General features: G+C 40.4%; 1 protein-coding gene across 2 annotated transcripts; it reads left to right on the top strand.

Annotated features, from left to right (window-relative positions):
- Nucleotides 1–713: 713 nt before the first annotated feature.
- On the top strand, nucleotides 714–18,944 carry kita (KIT proto-oncogene, receptor tyrosine kinase a). Of its 2 annotated transcripts, none has more exons than XM_029500253.1 (21): nucleotides 714–1,035; nucleotides 3,959–4,222; nucleotides 5,361–5,645; nucleotides 5,746–5,885; nucleotides 6,494–6,686; nucleotides 7,551–7,737; nucleotides 8,462–8,577; nucleotides 8,897–9,011; nucleotides 10,346–10,527; nucleotides 11,893–11,999; nucleotides 12,091–12,217; nucleotides 12,709–12,813; nucleotides 13,151–13,261; nucleotides 13,732–13,873; nucleotides 14,042–14,136; nucleotides 15,112–15,242; nucleotides 15,702–15,824; nucleotides 16,370–16,481; nucleotides 16,577–16,676; nucleotides 16,998–17,103; nucleotides 18,119–18,944. In XM_029500253.1, exons 1-21 carry the CDS (start codon nucleotides 981–983, stop codon nucleotides 18,296–18,298), a joined length of 2,976 nt encoding a protein of 991 aa, XP_029356113.1. In that variant the 5' UTR covers nucleotides 714–980; the 3' UTR covers nucleotides 18,299–18,944. The 2 variants fall into 2 exon arrangements, with proteins under 2 accessions (XP_029356113.1, XP_029356114.1); XM_029500254.1 differs by having other exon boundaries at nucleotides 6,515–6,686.
- Nucleotides 18,945–19,200: the final 256 nt, after the last annotated feature.

Below are 19,200 nucleotides of genomic sequence, written 5' to 3' on the forward strand. Positions count from 1 at the left end.
GATAAACTGGTGACTAAATTGTCTGTAGGTCTGAATGTGAGTGGCTGTCTCTGTGTTTTGGCCATATGATGGACGGGTGACCTGTTCATGGTGTACCCCACCCTCACCCAGGGTGAGCTGGGATTGGCTTCTGCACCCGGCGACCAGGAAACGGATAGGTGGTCGAAGATGAATTAATAAGTTAGAATTCAGAAATCTGAATCTAACAGGACATGCACAAAAAGCTACACTATGTAAACAACTTTAAAATAAATAAATACATGAAGACTGAATTGACATAAACTGGGTTCACTTAAATTTCTCTATATCTCCCGATTTCCCATAAAAATTGACTCTATTTGACTCATGAGAAGAGCCGTTTTTAACAGAAAATAAACTCAGATGGTTGTGAGGCGGTCAGTGCACGGAATGACAAACGAAGCTACTTGTGGAAACGGACGGATTGAAAATTCATGCGAAACCCGACTACTTTTTTTTTTTTTTTTTTTTGCTGCGATCACTCAGATTACCGATCTGAAGAGACAGCCTTTGTTTTTGTTTTGTTTTTTTTTTTTGTCGGAAAAGCGGACGTGTCCCCAAAACACCCCCTCCCCCCTCTCTCGCTCTCTATGCGTGTGTGCACACTGTGTGCACACACACATAACAGGCTCCACCGCTGGCTCACATTAACGTGTTGTTGACGCCGCAGTGATCCAGAGGAGAGGTGTCCTGCCTGCCTGCACCGCCCCCCCCCCTCCACACCCCCCCAGGGGAGCAGCGTGTTTGCAGACTGCCGCCGGCAGCCGATGGGAGCTGAAGCCCTGTGAAGCCTTCAGAGCATCTGTGCCTTTAAAGACTTGAGTGTCAGCGCGCCTCAGCCCCACAAACAACTTCTCACAACTCCGACACGCTCGGGCAGTAGAGTTAGAGCTACCTCACCCAGAGAGGCAGAGACAGAGACCGAGGCTCACCTTCACACCCAGACCCATGGAATAATCACTATGGAATACCTCTGGATACTGCTGTCGGTGTTTTTACATTTAACCCTACATCCAGGTAAGACTTCTGCTTATGCTGCTGACGCGCACCGCACCGAGCCAACTTGTTGCAGCACGACAGTACTATTGTTGTTATTATTATTCTTATTATTATTATGTAACTCCCGCGGGTATTTAGCTCCATTCAGCAACAACAGCGCAAATGTGAGCGACGTTACAGAGAAGTGAATGGCCTTTCCCACTCTTTGTTTTGGGAGGTGCTGCAGTCGGATCTAAAGGCTGCCTTGAGAGGCTGCACAGCCGAGTTCACTTAACAGCGACCTTATAGAAACACAATGAGGAAAGTGGATACGTCGGCTGATGATCTGGACACCAAGTGCGCTTCTTTAATTATGTATGGTTTATTCAGAGAGAGGACGCCATTAAGAAAAAAGTAATCAAACAGTGAACTTAAAGTGGGATGCTGAATAAACACGCGCAGGACGCACGGGGGCTTTCTGGGCATGTTATGATCGAGGAAGGCGACAGGTTCACATTTTTTTTTCCTCTGAACACATAACCGTCAATATGGAAATATATGGGTGAAACATCATTCCTAGGAAGCATGCAAACGAGCTGATATATCCAAGCTTATCAAAGCGTGTGGCATCATTTCCCACTTTCTGAATAAATGTTGACACATGTTCAAATTCAGAATACCCCCTCCGCTCCCCTCCCCTCAGCATAGGGTTGGTTTATTGTTCTTATCTCTGAGAATGGATTAAAAAAAATAATCATACACGCACACACACATTGCAACAACAGCTTGACCTCATCTTCTGCGGCTCGCAACACCTGGTTGTTTTTACAATTTGTCAAACAAAAATATTCCATCTTCAGTCGGTTTGTTTTTTCAGTTTTTGAGGGTTTGCCTGCTTTTGTTTATTTGATTGTTGTTGAGCACAGTCAGGTAATTCCCCGGAGATAAGGTTTACATTTATGGAAAGCTGCTCGCCGGTCGTTTGCGGCCGAAATAAGCGGTGAAGCGCGGAGTTGCTGTCCTCCCTCCCTCCCTCCGGTGCGCCTGCAGAGCCTCACAGCCCGGGGCAGCATCAGGTGGTCTGTTTCCTGCACATATGTCGACAGCTTGTTAATGCATGATGAGCCCATGGGATGGTCATGCCATGCTGATAGGGAATTTCAAGGAGCGCCACATTTCCAGGCAGCGCGCATCGGAAATCTATCTTTCACGAAGAAAGCGCACCGCAAAGTTTGACTCCAGCTCGTTTTCCGGAACTAGATTCCAATTAAGTTCAAGGTTTTCTTAACCGCAATGATTATTGCGATAAATATAAAACCACACTAAGTGACTATCGCATCATACATGATGCGGAGAACACGTTGAGTACAGTTTACCATCTCCTTCTGAAGTAAACAGTTATTAGTCCAATATTTACGCTGAGGCAAAGAAGAAGCTCTGCAAACACAGATCATCACCTCAGCCATACTAACAGCTATGTACAGTCAGAGTGCTGTTTGCTGCTCTCTGATTTTGTGAATTAAGTCTGTCTGTAGTGGAGCTACGCCGTCCTCACTTCAAGGCAGATACACAGATCTGAAGTGAAGCCAGGGCTTTGGGGTATGTCAAATGAAGAATGTGTGTGTGTGTAGGATCATCTAGGAATCATGGAAGTTGTTCTTCATCCTTAACCTTTTGTTCAGGGCACAAAGCTCTTGACTCCTTCACTTGCCCCCACGCTTGCTTTCATTTGGTTTATAAAATCTCTTGACTTATTGCGTCTTTTTGAAGTCAGCCAAGCAAACTGTATCCACTATATCCAGCTCATCTGAAAATGAGTACGAGAATTAGAACCAACCTTTACTTAATGTTTTCTTGAAGGCTTTGATTTCCTACCTCCAGATTACAGAGATTTTGCTAGAGGAGGGAGTGACGAGGTTGAAAGTTCCATTCCTGTTGTGACGCCAGGCACCTTAAGATTTACTACAGTGTTTGGACATTATATGTAGTAGTAAGTGGACATTTTTTTGTTTGTTTGTTTGTTTGTTTTTTTAAACAAGAAACGTTAAAAAAACTGCTTTAAAGGAAGCAGTATGTCAAATGACCTGACATCAAGTCTGGGAGCAAATGCCACTACAGTGCTCAAACCTGAAAAACCATATAGGTTGTTATCTTTAACCTTCTGTTACAAACCACCCAAGTGTCTCCTGAAACAGCATGGTAGGGTGCAAACATGCTGAACCTTGGTTGTCATGGATACAATAATAAACGAACCAAAAAACTGCACTGACATATCTACCTTGCTCGCTATGGTCATAGTAGGGTGAGAGAGACAAAAACTGCTTGGTCAGGTTTAGGAAAAGTCGATATTAGGGTAAAAATAAGTATCTTCTCAACATTAAAAACCTTCTTTGTTTTGGAACGGTTATGAAGAAAAGAAATAAAAGTAACTAGGCTCCTTCCTCTCGGGAATGGAACAACACTTGTCTCGGATTTTCGTGTGTTTTGCTGACCCATCCATCTACCCTGAACTCCTCCTGCTGTGGACTATGTCATCATGCTTTTCCCTCTGCTCCTCCACTTACTATGAGTCATAATTACCTGTTGCACAATTGATTTATGGGTGCGTTTTTTTAAACGTAGGACATTCCCTACAATTGCAATACTGTTTTAAAGCTTGGTGGCAGGACGATCCTGCTTTTTGCACATGGATCAGGGATTATAAATGTAGGATGGCAGATGTTGACTTCTCAGCGGGGAAATGTATTACAATCTTCATATAAAGCATAAAGGGTTTTCTGTTAAGTCTAAAATGTCTTAGAGTCATAACTTGTCATCTCACTTTAAGTACTCATCCCTTGATTAATCAGCAGCATGGCCATGATATTTTCCACTTCACAGTGGAAAAACTACAACATAAAACATCAACATAACACAACTTGGCCGTGCTGTGCTATAGAATATCCTTTCTATTCTGTTACAGGCAATGCCAAGCCTACTATTGACAACAACGGGCAGGGCCACGTTGTTGTTGATCTCAACGGACCAATTGAGCTCACTTGCCGGGGTGACAAGGAGGTGCAGTGGCACCGGGAAGGCCGGCCGAATTCAAAGCAGCGGGGAGAGAAAAAGACTGATGGGATGTCCAAGCTGCACATCCCCAAGGCTCAGCCTGTTCACATGGGCCGTTACATCTGCCTGGAGAAGAGCTCTGGGGAGCAAGCCTCCATTTACATCTATGTTCGAGGTAGCCTGTTAATGACCTATTTCAGTGTCTACTGTTTGAAATTGTGTAGAGAGAGATGAAAACTGAAGGAGGGCTGAAATGTAGAGCAGGTGGAAACAGTGCAGAGAAGAGCAGAGGAAATCTACCATTTCTTGCTGCCATGACAGGAAGCAGTGTGTGTGGGTGGATTTGCAGAGGAAAGTTGGTTCTCATTTTGACCTGGACAGGTACAGTAGATACCGCAGCTATTTATTGTGTGCAAAACTAAGTTCTACTGTGTTTCCTGTTCGATGTGACTCCATGTTCCCTTGGCCCACAGCCATTACTGCAGGCGCTGATCATGATAATTCGCTCCACAATCCTCAGATCTACCTTGACTAACAACTTTTTAAATGAGATGATCAGATATTGCACCACTAAAGCTGCTGGAGAGCTTGTCCAAGAGTTTCATTTCAATATTGGATTAATGTGTTTAACTGTTCACACTGTTCACACTGTTAGAGCTCTTTGTTTCTGTTCAGTTGAGTTACCAATAATGGGGTCAAAAAATACTGACAAACAAAGTGGTCCTTCTCTCAAAAAAAACAACAGAAGAGCAACCACTGTGTATGTTTACATCACAGCCAAAAGAAACACCATGTTCATCAAATCCACGTGCACTTTTGCTCTCTTGCCCTTTTGAAATATTTTATAGGTTATCAGAATCAGGGACAACCTTTATGAAAAACACACTATATTTCTTGAGACTTCTCACAAATGAAGCCATTACCAGTTGAACACTTAACTGCATTCATTTATTTACAGCAGTAATTTTATCCAGTTAAATGTGTTTTTAAAGTGCATAAAATTTGCCAGAAATAATAATAATAATATTAAGGGGTGGAGACCAAAGCGTCAGTTCCCTTTCTCCTTCTAAAAAGACTGAGTGTCCACATTTACATTCTCATGATTATCCACAAAGATTGAGCAAGGCAGCCAGCCAATCACACATCCAGTCCTCCCCATACTTAGTTGTAAGAATTTGGACAAAGGCTAAAACAACACGTCATACAAAATGGTTAGAAGACAGTGCATCTATATCATAGAATGGATGTCATAACATAAATCTTTAACTACTCAGCACCATCATAATCTCAGCCATGTTACAAATTTTTGGCAGATCCTGAAAATCCCTTCAGAAAATCAATGGTGCTCAACATTCTTACCCGTGTGGGAGACACTGCTTCGATCCCCTGCCTAGCAACCGATCCAAGCCTCAACAACCTTCGTCTGGAGACATGCTCCAATGCAACACTGGCCTCTGGTCTCCAGTATTCTGCGAGCCTGGAGCAAGGCATCATCATCAGCAATTCGCAAAAGTCCTATGAAGGTTGTTATGTGTGCACAGGAAAACTCAGGGAGAAGTATATCCGATCACGCAACTACCACCTGACAGTGAGACCAGGTAAAATGGTGAAAATACTATGTGTATAATATGTGTTCATTGTTGTGCTTGTGACAAAAGTTCCCTGGCACACAATAAAAATGTTTTAACTTCTTTTCAGTCCCCATTGTTCCTCCTGTAATTGAGATGCAGACCCCTGAAAGAATGATTCTTATCCAAAATGAAAGTCTCTACCTCACCTGTAATACCACCAATGTCAACGGAGACATCAAGTTACAGTGGGTGACACCGCCTGGCTCGGTGAGGACCCTTGTGCCTTTTATTTGTTGTATATTATGCTGCCGATGGAAGACTAAACTCACTTTTTGTTGGTGTCATTGCTGTGTGCTGAGTTATATGAAAACACTGAATTTGAACTACTGATTATTGTCTTGTTAGGTCTCTGTTTAACTATTAATCATTTGGAAATTAGATGTGTGCCCTGCTAATGACCTTCCTACTGTACAGATTATTGCCAATTTCCCTTAAACTATCACAAATGAATTTAGTCATAACAGTCATTAGTCATCCAGTAATTTTTTGAACCAAAACTGTCATGATTAATTTTTATTATTTTCATTTACAGTCAACCATTTCATAAGTGGTATTGTTTTTTCTGAGCTGTTTCTGTGTATCTGGTATCAGTGTCTGTTTCCATGCATGAGAGATATAGGGGTCCAAGTTCATGCTGTCTAAGCTTCAGGATCTTGGCTGTGTGTACTATGTGGACATCTCTTTGTATACATACATGTGTGCAACTGTGTGAGTGTATGTCTATGCTTGCCGTGTGCCTGGGTCAGGATTTACAAGCTTGCGAAGGATAGACATGCAGACAGGGTTAATCTTTAGAGATCTCTGGGCGTTGACAGGGTGCCGTCTGGTATCCACAGCAACCAGCAAAGATTGACGGTGCTTCACGAATCCTGACGGAACACTTCACACACGTGCGCAGTTCCACATTGCACATTGCAGTCATCGGCCCACAAGATGCTGGCAGTTATAGTTGTCAAGCCGAAAATGAAAGAGGGGTCAGCACGCAGGCAGTTTGGCTTGATATTTATGGTGAGTTTATGATGGGATTTGCTTCACTTCAGACAGTACCTTCATTCATTACATTTTGGAGTTGTTAAAAAAAAAAAAAAAAAGGAAAAAGAAAAAGAAAATATTAAATGTGGTTCAACTGATATGATTTGTCGGTTATTCATAGTTGTATCATTCTTGTGTTGAATTGTTTGATATTTTCCTCCCAAATGTGCTGACCTCAACTTTGAGCTCCAAAGTGTCCTGGAAGAGGACGTTTGACAGTTTAGGAAATTTGCATATTCACTTTCTTGTCAAGATTTACATGAGGAATAGCCCTCATATATGCTCAGTTAATGCTAGTTTTTGCCAGCAGTTAGCTTTGTTTACTGTAATAACAAGAACCTCTAATAGACTCTGAAACATGACCTAATCAAAATGTTGTATATCAATATATCAGTCTGCAAAAACATCAATTGTAAAATGAACAGTTTCCTTTTTATTGGGTATTATTTGCTGTACTGGCAGCTGCTATTGATGACTCATGATGTAAAACTGAACTACTGTTTTTATGTTTCTTTCCTTTTGTGTGAACTATAAATGGTCTGAGTCAGCTTGCTGTTTATAGCCTTTATGTTAAGCCAAGCTAACCAGCTGTTAATGGCTATTATATGATATTGATAAATGACCAGCAAGTGAATAAGGGCATTTCCCAAAATGTCAGAGTTTTGAACAATTATATTATGAATTTTGTGCACCCTCGTCTCTATTTCTGTGATACTTTCTTATGCACGCAATATACAATACCTTAAGTCTGTAAAACAACACAGATGAACTAACACCAATAAATATGAACTTCATTTTTCGTCAATGCATTCTAAAAAAACACCCTGCTCTATTTTTCAGACAAAGGCTTCATCAACTTAAAACCCACAAACACAACAACTATCCATGTCCGCTCGGGGGAAAGCTTGTCCCTGAATGTCGACATGGAGGCTTATCCAAAACCAGCCACTTTCTCCTGGAGCTTCATGGGCTATGAGCTGAGAAACACAACTGATCACATCATCACCACGCACAGCCGTGAATACAGGTGAGACTTCAAACACCAACTTTACTCCTATTTTACCACATAGATGAAAATGTTAATTACAGTCTTCCAGTGGAATGTCACACCTTTGGTTTTGCTGGAGGTGACAATGCTGCAGCTGAACTTGTCACATCTTCCTGAGAAATACAGTTGACATCTAAAGTGTGGTGTATTCTGGGGTTTTTAGTGGTTCAGCAGCTATCAATTCTAAATTGCTTTCACATGAAAAGAGCCCAAAGGAACATCTTCAGCGTTTCCTCTGTGCTGCCAATAGAAATATTACACATCTTATTTGAGCCTAACAAAATTTGGCTGCAGAAGAATGGTTCTGTTTTTTCATGACCCCCTTAGGAAAATGGTGCATGAATGATATAATTGGAAAATCAATAATTTAATGACGATTTAAGTATCCAAGCATATTTTTAAAATATCAAAAAAAAAAAAAAAACTAATTGGATTTAAAAGAGACTGCAAAGAGAATATTTTTACGTTAAATCTTTGTGTGGCACATCAGATATAGCCCAAAAAAAAGAAGCTGTCAGTGATTACATGTATATGAAACAACAAGAGACAAAGACCTGAGCAATCCAAGCTCAGCAGGTTTGACACGACTGCAGTCAGCTGTTTGTGCACCATTATGGCATTAATGGAAACGTTAATACAACATGTTTGTATAATCAATCAAGGCATTTGTGCAAAAAAATGCAACATTCTTTGTCTTTGTTAGGCACAGCAGTGAGCTGAGGCTGGTCCGACTGAAAACGTCAGAAGGAGGAGTTTACACTTTTCGAGCTTCCAACAATGATGCATCAATAAATCAGACATTCACTATCTTTGTGACCAGTAAGTTGCACTGTAGATTTTGTTAAAGCCGGATAATGAAATTCACAATCAGAATCAGAATTCCCTTATTGATTCCTCAGGGGGAAATTGTTTAAATGCACAAATTATTAATGCTCAGAACCTGACACTATGGAAAATGTTCTGATGATCTTTTCTGTTTTGGAGACGAGGTCCTATCTCACTACATACTACCTGTACCTAACTATGGTCCAATTCAATGGGATAAAATTTAAAACTCTTACAGACTTTATTTTATACCTCGCCCAACATGTAGTTATTTGTCACAATGTTTGTTGATGTTAACATCCATTTCTTTCAGGTAAACCTGAGATTGTATCTCATGAGGGCCCAGTGGATGGACAGGTACGCTGTGTGGCAGAGGGGTTTCCTGCCCCCCAGATTACCTGGTACTACTGTGAACAGCCATATATCAGGTGAGATTTTAGACACCCTAAAAATTGATTTTTTCAGTGCATTTCTGACAATCAGTTATTGATGCCTAGCATGCCTAGATTTGTCTTTTTTTGTCTTTCACACAGTGATTTGAAGTAAGCTGAGACAAAATTGGGAAATGTAAAAATAAATGTTAGACATCATTTACCTTACTTGATATCTTATTTATGCATATCCAGCAGTTGACCTTTGCCTTCATTTTTGGGAGGAAAAAAATTCTGTGTTTTGTTAAGAGTGTGCTGAACTTTCAAACTTCAGCTGTAACTGATTATAGAGAGCGACTGGAATCTGATATCAGGACTGGTCATCAATGCACTAAACAAAACAAAATTAAAAGCAGCATTATCTTGTGTAACCTAACAAACAAAATCTTTAATAGCAATCCAATTTTTAGATTTATGTCATCACAGAAGTGCTTGCTCATGAGGCATCTGTTGGGTCTCTAAATAATTTTACAAAAGAGTTTGGTTTAGACTTGCTCTATATGTCAAGTGCCTTGATGTAACTTTGTTATGAGTTGATTTTGAAAGAAATGTCATAGCTTTTACCATAGCAATGAAGAATGCATTTTCATCACCCCATCCATGACCATTTTAGCAGCAGAAACTGTGTTGCCACCATTTAACTATCATGCTTAATTTGTAGTGTTAACTTAAACCCCACATGAAGTCTGTCTCAAGGGTCCTAAAGGTCACAGTAAAGACACATTGGATAGAGGAATGATTATGATGGCGGATTTGATGGGGCTGATTTGTGATTGGCTGACAGTGAGAAGATGACCCCCATGTGACAGGGGATTAGAAAGAATTGATTTGTGATTGGTAGGGGCATTAGACATCTGCCCAGATATAACTGGACATGGATCATCCTGTGTCAAACATAAAGTGTATTGTGGGAGGAGCCCTGGGTTACTGTAGCAACACCAATCCCATGCAGCACAGGCAATGAATCATAAGTGATTATCCAAACTTTATCCAGTCTTTTTTTTTTTTTAATCATTATCAAATCCACTTAACAGCTATTAAAAGCAGGCATGCAAAAGTATGTACAGAAACAGGTATGGCGGCTAAGCTTATGACCAGACAGCACTTAAATAATTGTTGCTCTTTATGGTGCTGTGCTGTGACAGATGTTACTGTCATCTGGCAGAAACTGGCATATGAGCATTCTGTATGTATTTTTTTTTTATGTTGATGACCAGTTGGTCACAGGTAACGGAAACGATGCCAGTTTATTGAAAATTGACAATCGATGAATAGCTTGGTGATCAGAATGGGTCAGCCCATTTCACAAATTCAACATTTCCTGCCCTCAGGTGCTCCCAACAGGTGAATGCCACCCAGGAGGAGCATGTCATCACTGTCACACTGTTCAGCCCCATGTTTGGGAAAACAGAGGTAGAGAGTCGGGTGAACATCAGCAGGGGTCGATTTAATACTCTGGAATGTGTAGCCACTGTGGAGGGAGAGCAGGCCTACACACTCTTCTCGATCAGCGGTGAGTGGAGATATCAGACATTTTCACAAGTGTGATGCTGTATTTAAATAAGTTAACACACAAGAGGTTTTGGATTGAAGCAGAAGTCACATAGGCTTTAACGTTTAAGTGCAAGAGTCAATAAGACAAAGGGAATCAACAAATCTTGGTCTGTGTGATTGCTGTTGCAATAAAACTTTAAATTTAAAAATGTAAATTTAAATTTAGTGATGTTAAAAAGTCACTTCTCTGTGATTCCCTTCTCTGTGGACTGAAAAACAAAGTTATCTTAGCTCTGTCCTTTGGTGAACGACGTGTTAATTCCTCAGCTCAAAATATTTACTGAAAGCATGACTTTGGCGAGGGTTAACCCATAAATGTGGTTTTACAATACGTTGGTCCTCTGTAATCTGTTCGGTAAACATTTGCAAGGAAAGACACCTTACACATTACTGGTCATGATAAGAGGTTGTCACCTGCACAAAGGAATTAGCTTTAGCCCATTGTTTACTTTATGACTCCAAATCCGCCCAGTTATAACGGCCACCCCATCTGCTATCTTCAAAACATTGTTAGAACAGGAACTGAAGAAAATAGCAAAGTTTGTCCCTGCCCAAGCCATGAGACACAGGTTTATGCTGGACACTGGGGCCTTGTGGGGATATGTGGTTGAGCATTATGAAGGAAGACAGTGTTTGCAGCCAGGCAGGACAGGCCATTGGGATCATGTGCCCAGGATTTTGCGCCTCACAGACTAACAGCAGACCAGGCGGAGGCGCTGAGAGTGTGGGGCGCAGTAGGACTCCTGGCAATGCTGGCCATTCTGGGGGCTGTGGGAGGCTTGGAGGTGTCAATGAGCTGCAGCAGAGAATACACAGAGCTTTAGAAACCACTGACAGGTTTACAGGGGATTAGTTCCTGCAGACTCTGCATTCTCAGATTTGAAGTGGAGAGAAAGCTTCTTATCTCTAAAGAGCTTATTACACCCCACTGTACAGAGGGGCAAAACAATAAGACATAAACAGCCAGACACAAACGAATAGTACGCTGATTATATATGATTACACAGCAGCACACCCGTGAAAGCAGGCGCAATACATGAAAACGCTACATGATCAAAACAGATTTAAACCAATTAAACTGAATAAATGCATATCTTAAATACAAGGAAAAAGGCTGAGAACTCAACAGTATGTATACATATATAATTGGATTAGTTTGCTGTGATTTGACCAAAGTGGGCTTTGGTGTGACTTAGCCTTCTCTGGCTTACCTTAATGCCCCTTTGCAATGTCATTCAGAGAGTAAACAAAATAAACAACAAAGTCTTGGGTTCATTCAGTTGTTACTGTTCTTGCGCCTAACATAATTTCTGTCTCCCTGCAGAGAGAACTGTCCCTCATGATCTTTTTGCTCCTCTGCTAATTGGCTCTGTATCAGCTGCCGGCATCCTCTGTCTTGTTCTGATCATGCTGTTCTACAAGTACATGCAGGTAAGACAGCTCTGCACTTATCTTGCAGGACGGCCTTAAAAATATGAGACAGCACATTGTAAATTCATGTTTTTGTCTGCATTCATGCCAGAAACCCAAGTACCAAATCCAATGGAAGGTTATTGAGGGCATCCACGGAAACAACTATGTGTACATTGACCCAACTCAGCTTCCTTATGATCATCAGTGGGAGTTTCCTCGAAACAACTTGCGCTTTGGTAAGCATCATATCCTCCATTATCAAAATCTTCTGCAGTGTGTGCTGTGTCTAGGTGGCCATTTTTTCATAATTAAGCTGTCATTTCTCACGTAACATGCACTCTGCTTGCCATGTCTTCGACGTAAATCACTGTTTTGTGGAGATAAACAGGTTTGTTTCAGTAATAATGAACAAGGGCCTGATATTAACGCTGCTACCCCCAGGCTACTTCATGCTGACTGACAGACAGCCTTCGGCCATTACAAACTAACCAGTTCTATGGCTCATTAATAATTTAACCCTACTCCCTTACTGTAAACACAATATTGTTGACATATCCTGGGTGTTGTTTTTAAGAAACCTCCTCAAACAGGATCCTGCGTGTCCTGGTGCCTACCTTCACAGCCTGGGGGCTCACACTGGTTTTGTCATAGGGATACTGGCATGGGACCAGGTTGTGGGAGGAGAGCATGGTGGGGAATAACATTTTTGGGTCTGTCCCTTCTTCAGGAAAGACTCTCGGCTCTGGTGCATTCGGAAAAGTGGTGGAAGCCACTGCATATGGGCTCTCTGAATCAGATTCAGTCATGACGGTGGCTGTGAAAATGCTCAAATGTAAGCTCACCACATATGCACATTAAGTGGAAAACGCTGAACTACTTAGGCCATGCAACAATTTACACAGTAGCTGTTATCTTTTAGGACATAATAACAACATGTTCTGCCTACATCTTGTCAGAGACAAGTCACTACACAGTGTTGTAGATATTTTTATTTGGTGGTCTGCACACTTCTGCCAAATCAACATACTTAGCAAGCAGCTTTCATTATAATTTACCCAAACTCATCATAGCCTATCCCATCACAGTTGTTATGGGCTGAGTTTACTCCTAATTCTTTTGTAAATGTTGACAGCATTCCTCTTTCTTGCTTTCCTTTTTTTGGTCCACAGCAAGTGCTCATGCCACAGAGAAAGAGGCACTAATGTCAGAGCTCAAAGTCCTCAGTTATTTGGGAAACCACATGAATATTGTCAACCTGCTGGGAGCCTGCACTGTCGGAGGTACAGTAGCCATGCAGCATTATTATCTAAAGGTCCATTTTTGTATTTTTTAAGATTTCCATGTCTTTTATGTCAGGAAAAGATAATCAGGTTCAAAGTAGGACACACACCTTATACATTTAAAACCACCTCCAAGTACGTCTTAAACTTCTGTGTTTACCCAAAATCTGCTATATTTTTATTCAGTTACTCAGAACCCAGTGAGCCTCTCATTAGATTGATCTCCAGAGAGAAGAGACAGGAGGTGTAAAACCTCAGTGAGACCATTTTTGGTTTCACTACTTGTGGACATTAACACTTGAGATAATATATGGGAACGTTTTAAAATGTTAGGTCAATCAGTGTGAATCTGGAAACTATTCAAATTTTATTCAACTAGTCATGGTTTGATTCTTTCTTTTTTTTTTCTTCTCAAAAGTTCTGTGTATTTGGAATGATCATTCTCATGAGACATGTGTCTTTGTCTGCAGGCCCGACCCTTGTGATAACAGAATACTGCTGCTTTGGTGATCTTCTTAATTTCCTACGCAGAAAGAGAGAATCCTTTATCTCCTTTAAGCCAGAAGAAACTTGCTACTACCGCAACATCACGCCACAGAGGGACACTGCTGGGTTAGGTTCTCTTTAGTACATAAAGAGTGATTTATTGAGTTTGGAAGAGAAAACAGAATACTAGTATTTACTATCCAGAACGTGCGTAGGAGGAAGGTATTTGGACAGCACTATGCCTATGTGTGGCTGTGCTCAGCTGAGACCAGACTGCTCCTTTCCTCTTCACAGAGACAGCTCGAACGGCTACATGACCATGAGGCCTTCTGCTGCTGGCAATCATCCTTTGAGCTCATCCTCTGAGAAGAGACGCTCACTCCACAAAGGCAAGTGAATCACCCATTCATCAAAAACCTTAGTCAGTACAGAACAGCAGTTGAAGTACAGCTTGCATATTTCCAGGTAGGGCTGGGCGATATGGAACAAAATCCTATTGCGATATTTCATATCAGTCAATATCAAGAGTTGATATATCACAATATAAATAAAATAACCATTTCTTTCAAGTTTAAAGGTTTCTTTTTACTCCTATGTGAGATGTGAAGATACCACATTAATATTGGTTTAAATATTATTTATTTTCTCTCAGAAGTTAAACATATGAAATGTACTACAGACCTTGTAAAACTGTATTTGAAATAAATTTAATTATTATATAATAAACTAAAATCTTAATTCTGACCAGTCAGAAGCTTCAAGTGTTGCAGAAGAACACAAACAAATCGACAACTAAATTCTTTGGTCAATTACAAAAAAATAAAATAGGTAATACAAAATAGAAAAGTCAAAAGTGCACAATTTGCAGTGCACATTGCTCTGCTTCCTGTCGGACTTTAAATAGCCAAAATATCCCCACAATACACAATTCCTCAGACCTTTCTTCTCAATAACGACCTCGTCTTTTGAGACTTGGCCTGTGTCTGTTGGGTTGTCTTCTTTGGGGACACTGTTGCTCGTGTTTAAATTTTCTGCCATTTTCACGTATTTCACTCCCACTCCTAACGTAATGGTGGTCAAAACATAAGCGTACGTTTAAGTCGGCTGCATCACCTACTCTCTCCATGTGTGTGCCAACCTAGCCTGACGTGGCTATAACTCTATTCCAGCTGCGTGATTGGCTTAGCACGGCACTATTCTCATTATCATTGACTGTTCGTGTTGTCTGTCAAAACATGGATAGAATGAGCTTTATCAACGTCTTATATTTCTATTGAGGAAAAGTTATTTTGCGATAATTATTATTGATTTATCACCCCGTCCTATTTCCAGGGAAATAATCCCCATTCTGTTTGTCTTCTCAGGTGGTGCCTATGTCAAGGCAGATGCAGAAAGTGAGATGTTTGATGAGGATGGTCTGTTTCTGGACACTGAAGACCTTCTAAGCTTCTCATACCAAGTGGCCAAAGGCATGGAGTTCTTAGCCTCCAAAAATGTAAGCATCATAACTTGACCGGGAGGCCTTGATAGCGAGCTCTACAAATGGTGTTTGACCTTTTACTGAGAGAAAATATATTACATTTCTAAAGCTAGTAATTGGAACTAAAATGTATGTTGGCGGATGCTGCTGAGGAAAAAAAAATAAATAAATAAAAAAAAATTCAGTGGCAATCTGCATTAGAAAAAGCACCTCATGCAAGTTTTATATAAACAGAAACCATCTTAAAATACTGAGACCATCCACTTCCCAAAACCCTAGTGGATCTGAGAAACCACAGCAGGTTAATCCATTTACGATGCAGGACGAGAACATACAGAAAATCTTTCATTACCACAGATTTTACAGCTCCTTAACTAGAAGATGAGATACCAAACTGCTGAATTTTCCTCTTGGGATTAATTTATTTCTGATTATCATCAGGTATTAAAAGGTAGTGGTGTGTCTCTTTTCTAGTGTATCCACAGAGACCTGGCAGCCAGAAATATCCTCCTCACTCAAGGAAGAGTGGCAAAGATCTGCGATTTTGGCCTTGCCCGGGACATCACCACAGACTCCAACTATGTCGTCAAAGGAAATGTATGTCTATATTACCCGTGGAAGTTTAAGTTAATATGAAGGATACATTTAGTAGGTAACATGTTAGCCCTCCTTCAACATGTCATCTTTGTTTTGAATCATCCCTTGTCCTTCAGTTTGCTGAAACCAGTTTGCAAAGTAATAAATGAGCGTGTGTTTGGCCCATCATGTCGTTACTTGTCAGAATTCCTGTGTCATCAAACGTCCTCAATTGGGAACTAAATTCCAATTGTGTGCATGTTAAGTCATGCAGTTCTACAATCTGGCCAACTTTTGATTAGTATTAATTAATTAAACAACTAAAATGTATTCAAAATTAGTTAAATTTTTATTTATCTTATTGAACCCAGTGCTTACTCCGAGTTCACTTACTGCACTGAATGCACCAAGCTCTGTCAGTCCTTTTATCCTGATGCAAATAGCATGTACATACCTGACATTCATCACTCAGCCATTATTTAAAAGGGGGAAAAAAAAAAAAAACCTTCACCAGGAAATATATCAAGTTTTAAATGACTACTTCTAATGCAGCCCTTTTCTTACAGGCCCGTTTACCAGTGAAATGGATGTCTCCAGAAAGTATCTTTGAGTGTGTGTACACATTTGAAAGTGACGTGTGGTCCTATGGCATTTTGCTTTGGGAAATTTTCTCACTGGGTATGTCTATTCCTTAAGTTATATTTTAGTGTTTATCTAGCTATGTGTGTTTTCAGAGGTGCCTAATGTAATGTGACGCTCTCTGATGAATCCAGGAAACAGTCCTTATCCTGGTATGCCTGTAGATGCCAAGTTCTACAAACTGATAAAAGAAGGCTACAGAATGGATGCTCCAGAGTTTGCACCCAGTGAAATGTGAGTTGTTGTTGAAATGAAATATGAGCCTGTATAAAAGGTGTTGAAGTGGAATGCGAATGTTGGTGAAGTGATCACAGGCGAAATAGTGTGGTTGGACAGATGGAGGTGGTGAGACTACGAAAGAATGTAATGTGGGGGATCTGAAAAACAGCCCATTCTTGTCATGATGCATTGGGCTTTTCACAAGAATAACTAATACAGGGACATCTTGATAGTCTTAGACTGAACTGAAGTACGCAAAAAGTATGCAAACAGGAAAGGAATGTAATAACTACTTTCAATAAAAGTGTTTGTATGTCTGTGTTTGCGGTTGTGCAGGTATCAGATTATGCGGTCCTGCTGGGACCCTGACCCCTTCAACAGGCCCCCCTTCAGGAAGGTTGTGGAAAGGATTGAGCAACAGCTGTCAGATGCCACTAAGCACGTATGTTGCATCACTTTGATCCTGTTTACTATTAACTACAAATCAAAACTGCATTCTTTAAAAATAATTCTTCAGCTTCAGTAAGATAATATAGTTGGCAAATAGACATGACTTCAGGCATCTAAAGTTGTAAAGAACCCAGATGAAGCACAGTATGTGATATCTAGTAAATAAAGACAGAAAATGTTTATACATGTTGAGTAATGTGTGCCTCATATATTAGCTAAATTCTAAAGCCAAGGCTAATGGACTTACTTCACTCTAAACGTCTATCGTCTAAACATCTAAAAGTCTAAAACACCTAAAGGTTAGCACACATGCCACATTCAGACCATGCTAGGGTCGTGTTTGCTGTTTCACTACCGGTGGGAAAATAGCTTTTAAAGTCACCCCCTGAGGGTGCAAACATAACTTAGCTAAAACTCTGGACCATCTCACAATATGGGCACGTGTTTGAACAATCTGTACCAATGGCTACTCTTAGTGTCTTAGTGTCATCAACATAACAATGGCAGGAGATGTCTTTCTGAATGATTTTATCTGGGGGTAGCATTTTTTTTTTTTTTTTTTTACAATTGTAGGTCTATTTACTATGCCACAAAGGTCCTATTAAGAAGTGACATATTAGCATGATTATGTCACAGTTTAGCTCAAAATGCTGCTGTCCCTAAGTGCGGCCTCACACAGCTGCTAGCGTGGCTGAAGACTTTTGTTGTGTTTTTCACTTTGACAAAACGATACTGGTCATTTCCCCCTGCTTTCTCTCATCATGTTAAACAAACAGTCTCCAGGCTCCAATTTCCCAATTGAAGGAGATAGAACTTTCAAATTAACTAACAGGAAAAAAGGAATTGTGTATGCCATAATGTAGATATAACATAGACACTAAAGCTAGGAAGACAAACTGCACAGATGAAATTAACCTTGAAATATATGATTTTTTTTAAGTGACGGAACTGAAACAGTAATGTGTACAATTCTGACCCTCACAAATGTTTCTCTTCCTTATCTTTAGATTTATCTGAACTTCAGCTTGAGGCTTCCCTTGACGACCAGAGACAGGGAAGAACCCAGTTCTCAGAGCACATTTCACCGACTCAACACAGCAGGCACCAACAGCACTCTGACTCAGCCCTTAATGGTCCGGCATGAGGTCTTCCTGGAGGGGACAACCCTCACAGCCCAACGGGTGTAAGGGCCCACCCAACCTGTCTGGCAGCCTCATAAAGTGCCTGTAATGTTCTGCCACAACCCACTGAAACACTACACCCACACACTGCTCTGGCACCAGCAGCACTTTTTGTCATGTGCTGCGGACAGAATGATAATTGCCATGAATTTGAGGAAAGAAGAAAAAACACCAAAAGAGGACTGGTTTTCATCATTATCACTATTATTGCCTACTTATTATACGAAAGACAGTTGGACTAATTCTCCCCTGCTCAGAGCAAGGAGCTGCTAAGGTGCCGGGGAGGGACATCTGCCGTTATTCGACAATTGTCAATAAGTACATTATTATGCTGTTATCTGTTTTGTTATTTTCAGTTCTTTCAACTTTTCCTACATATTTGATGAAGGTTGTTTTTTTGGTTTTTGTTTTTTTTTTTGGTTTGGTTTGTTTGTTTTGGGGGGTTTTTTTGGCACTCCGGACACAACTAATCTTTCTATCTATTGGAGTTTTTCCTTTTCTTTTTATTACATTTTGTAACTCTTTGCTATTTTTCAGTCAGATTTAAGTAGTGTTTCTATTTTTGGGTGGCTGTTGCAATTGTTGAAGGGGAAAAAAAAAAAAAAGAAGAACTCAAGGCACTTCAACTTCATATCATTTCACACTACGTAATGCACCTTTTTTTCTTTTTAATCCTTCATTGTCAGTATTATTTCCAACTGTTTTCACACTCTTACAAGAAGAAGATACTTTCCGGGCGCCAATTCAAAATGAGATATTAAGGCACTGGTATATAAGCTATTACACAGCATGGCATGTCATGCTTAGAGTCCATAAGTGCTTCTAGCCTTTTAGGTTATACTTGTTTCTTTTTATCTTGGATGTCTCTAGTGTTGAGAGGATCACTTTAGAAACGTTTTCTATTACTT

The sequence above is a fragment of the Echeneis naucrates genome, chromosome 4 (assembly GCF_900963305.1).
Source record: "Echeneis naucrates chromosome 4, fEcheNa1.1, whole genome shotgun sequence".
NCBI lineage: Eukaryota > Metazoa > Chordata > Actinopteri > Carangiformes > Echeneidae > Echeneis > Echeneis naucrates.

What these genes read in the sequence shown, in the direction of transcription:
- kita (XM_029500253.1), top strand. Translation starts at nt 981, where the DNA reads ATGGAATACCTCTGGATACTGCTGTCGGTGTTTTTACATTTAACCCTA. An exon ending in GGGTGACACCGCCTGGCTCG is followed by an intron (nt 5,886 to 6,493) that starts GTGAGGACCCTT and finishes GGGCGTTGACAG; the next exon opens with GGTGCCGTCTGGTATCCACA. An exon ending in ACTATGTCGTCAAAGGAAAT is followed by an intron (nt 15,825 to 16,369) that starts GTATGTCTATAT and finishes CTTTTCTTACAG; the next exon opens with GCCCGTTTACCAGTGAAATG.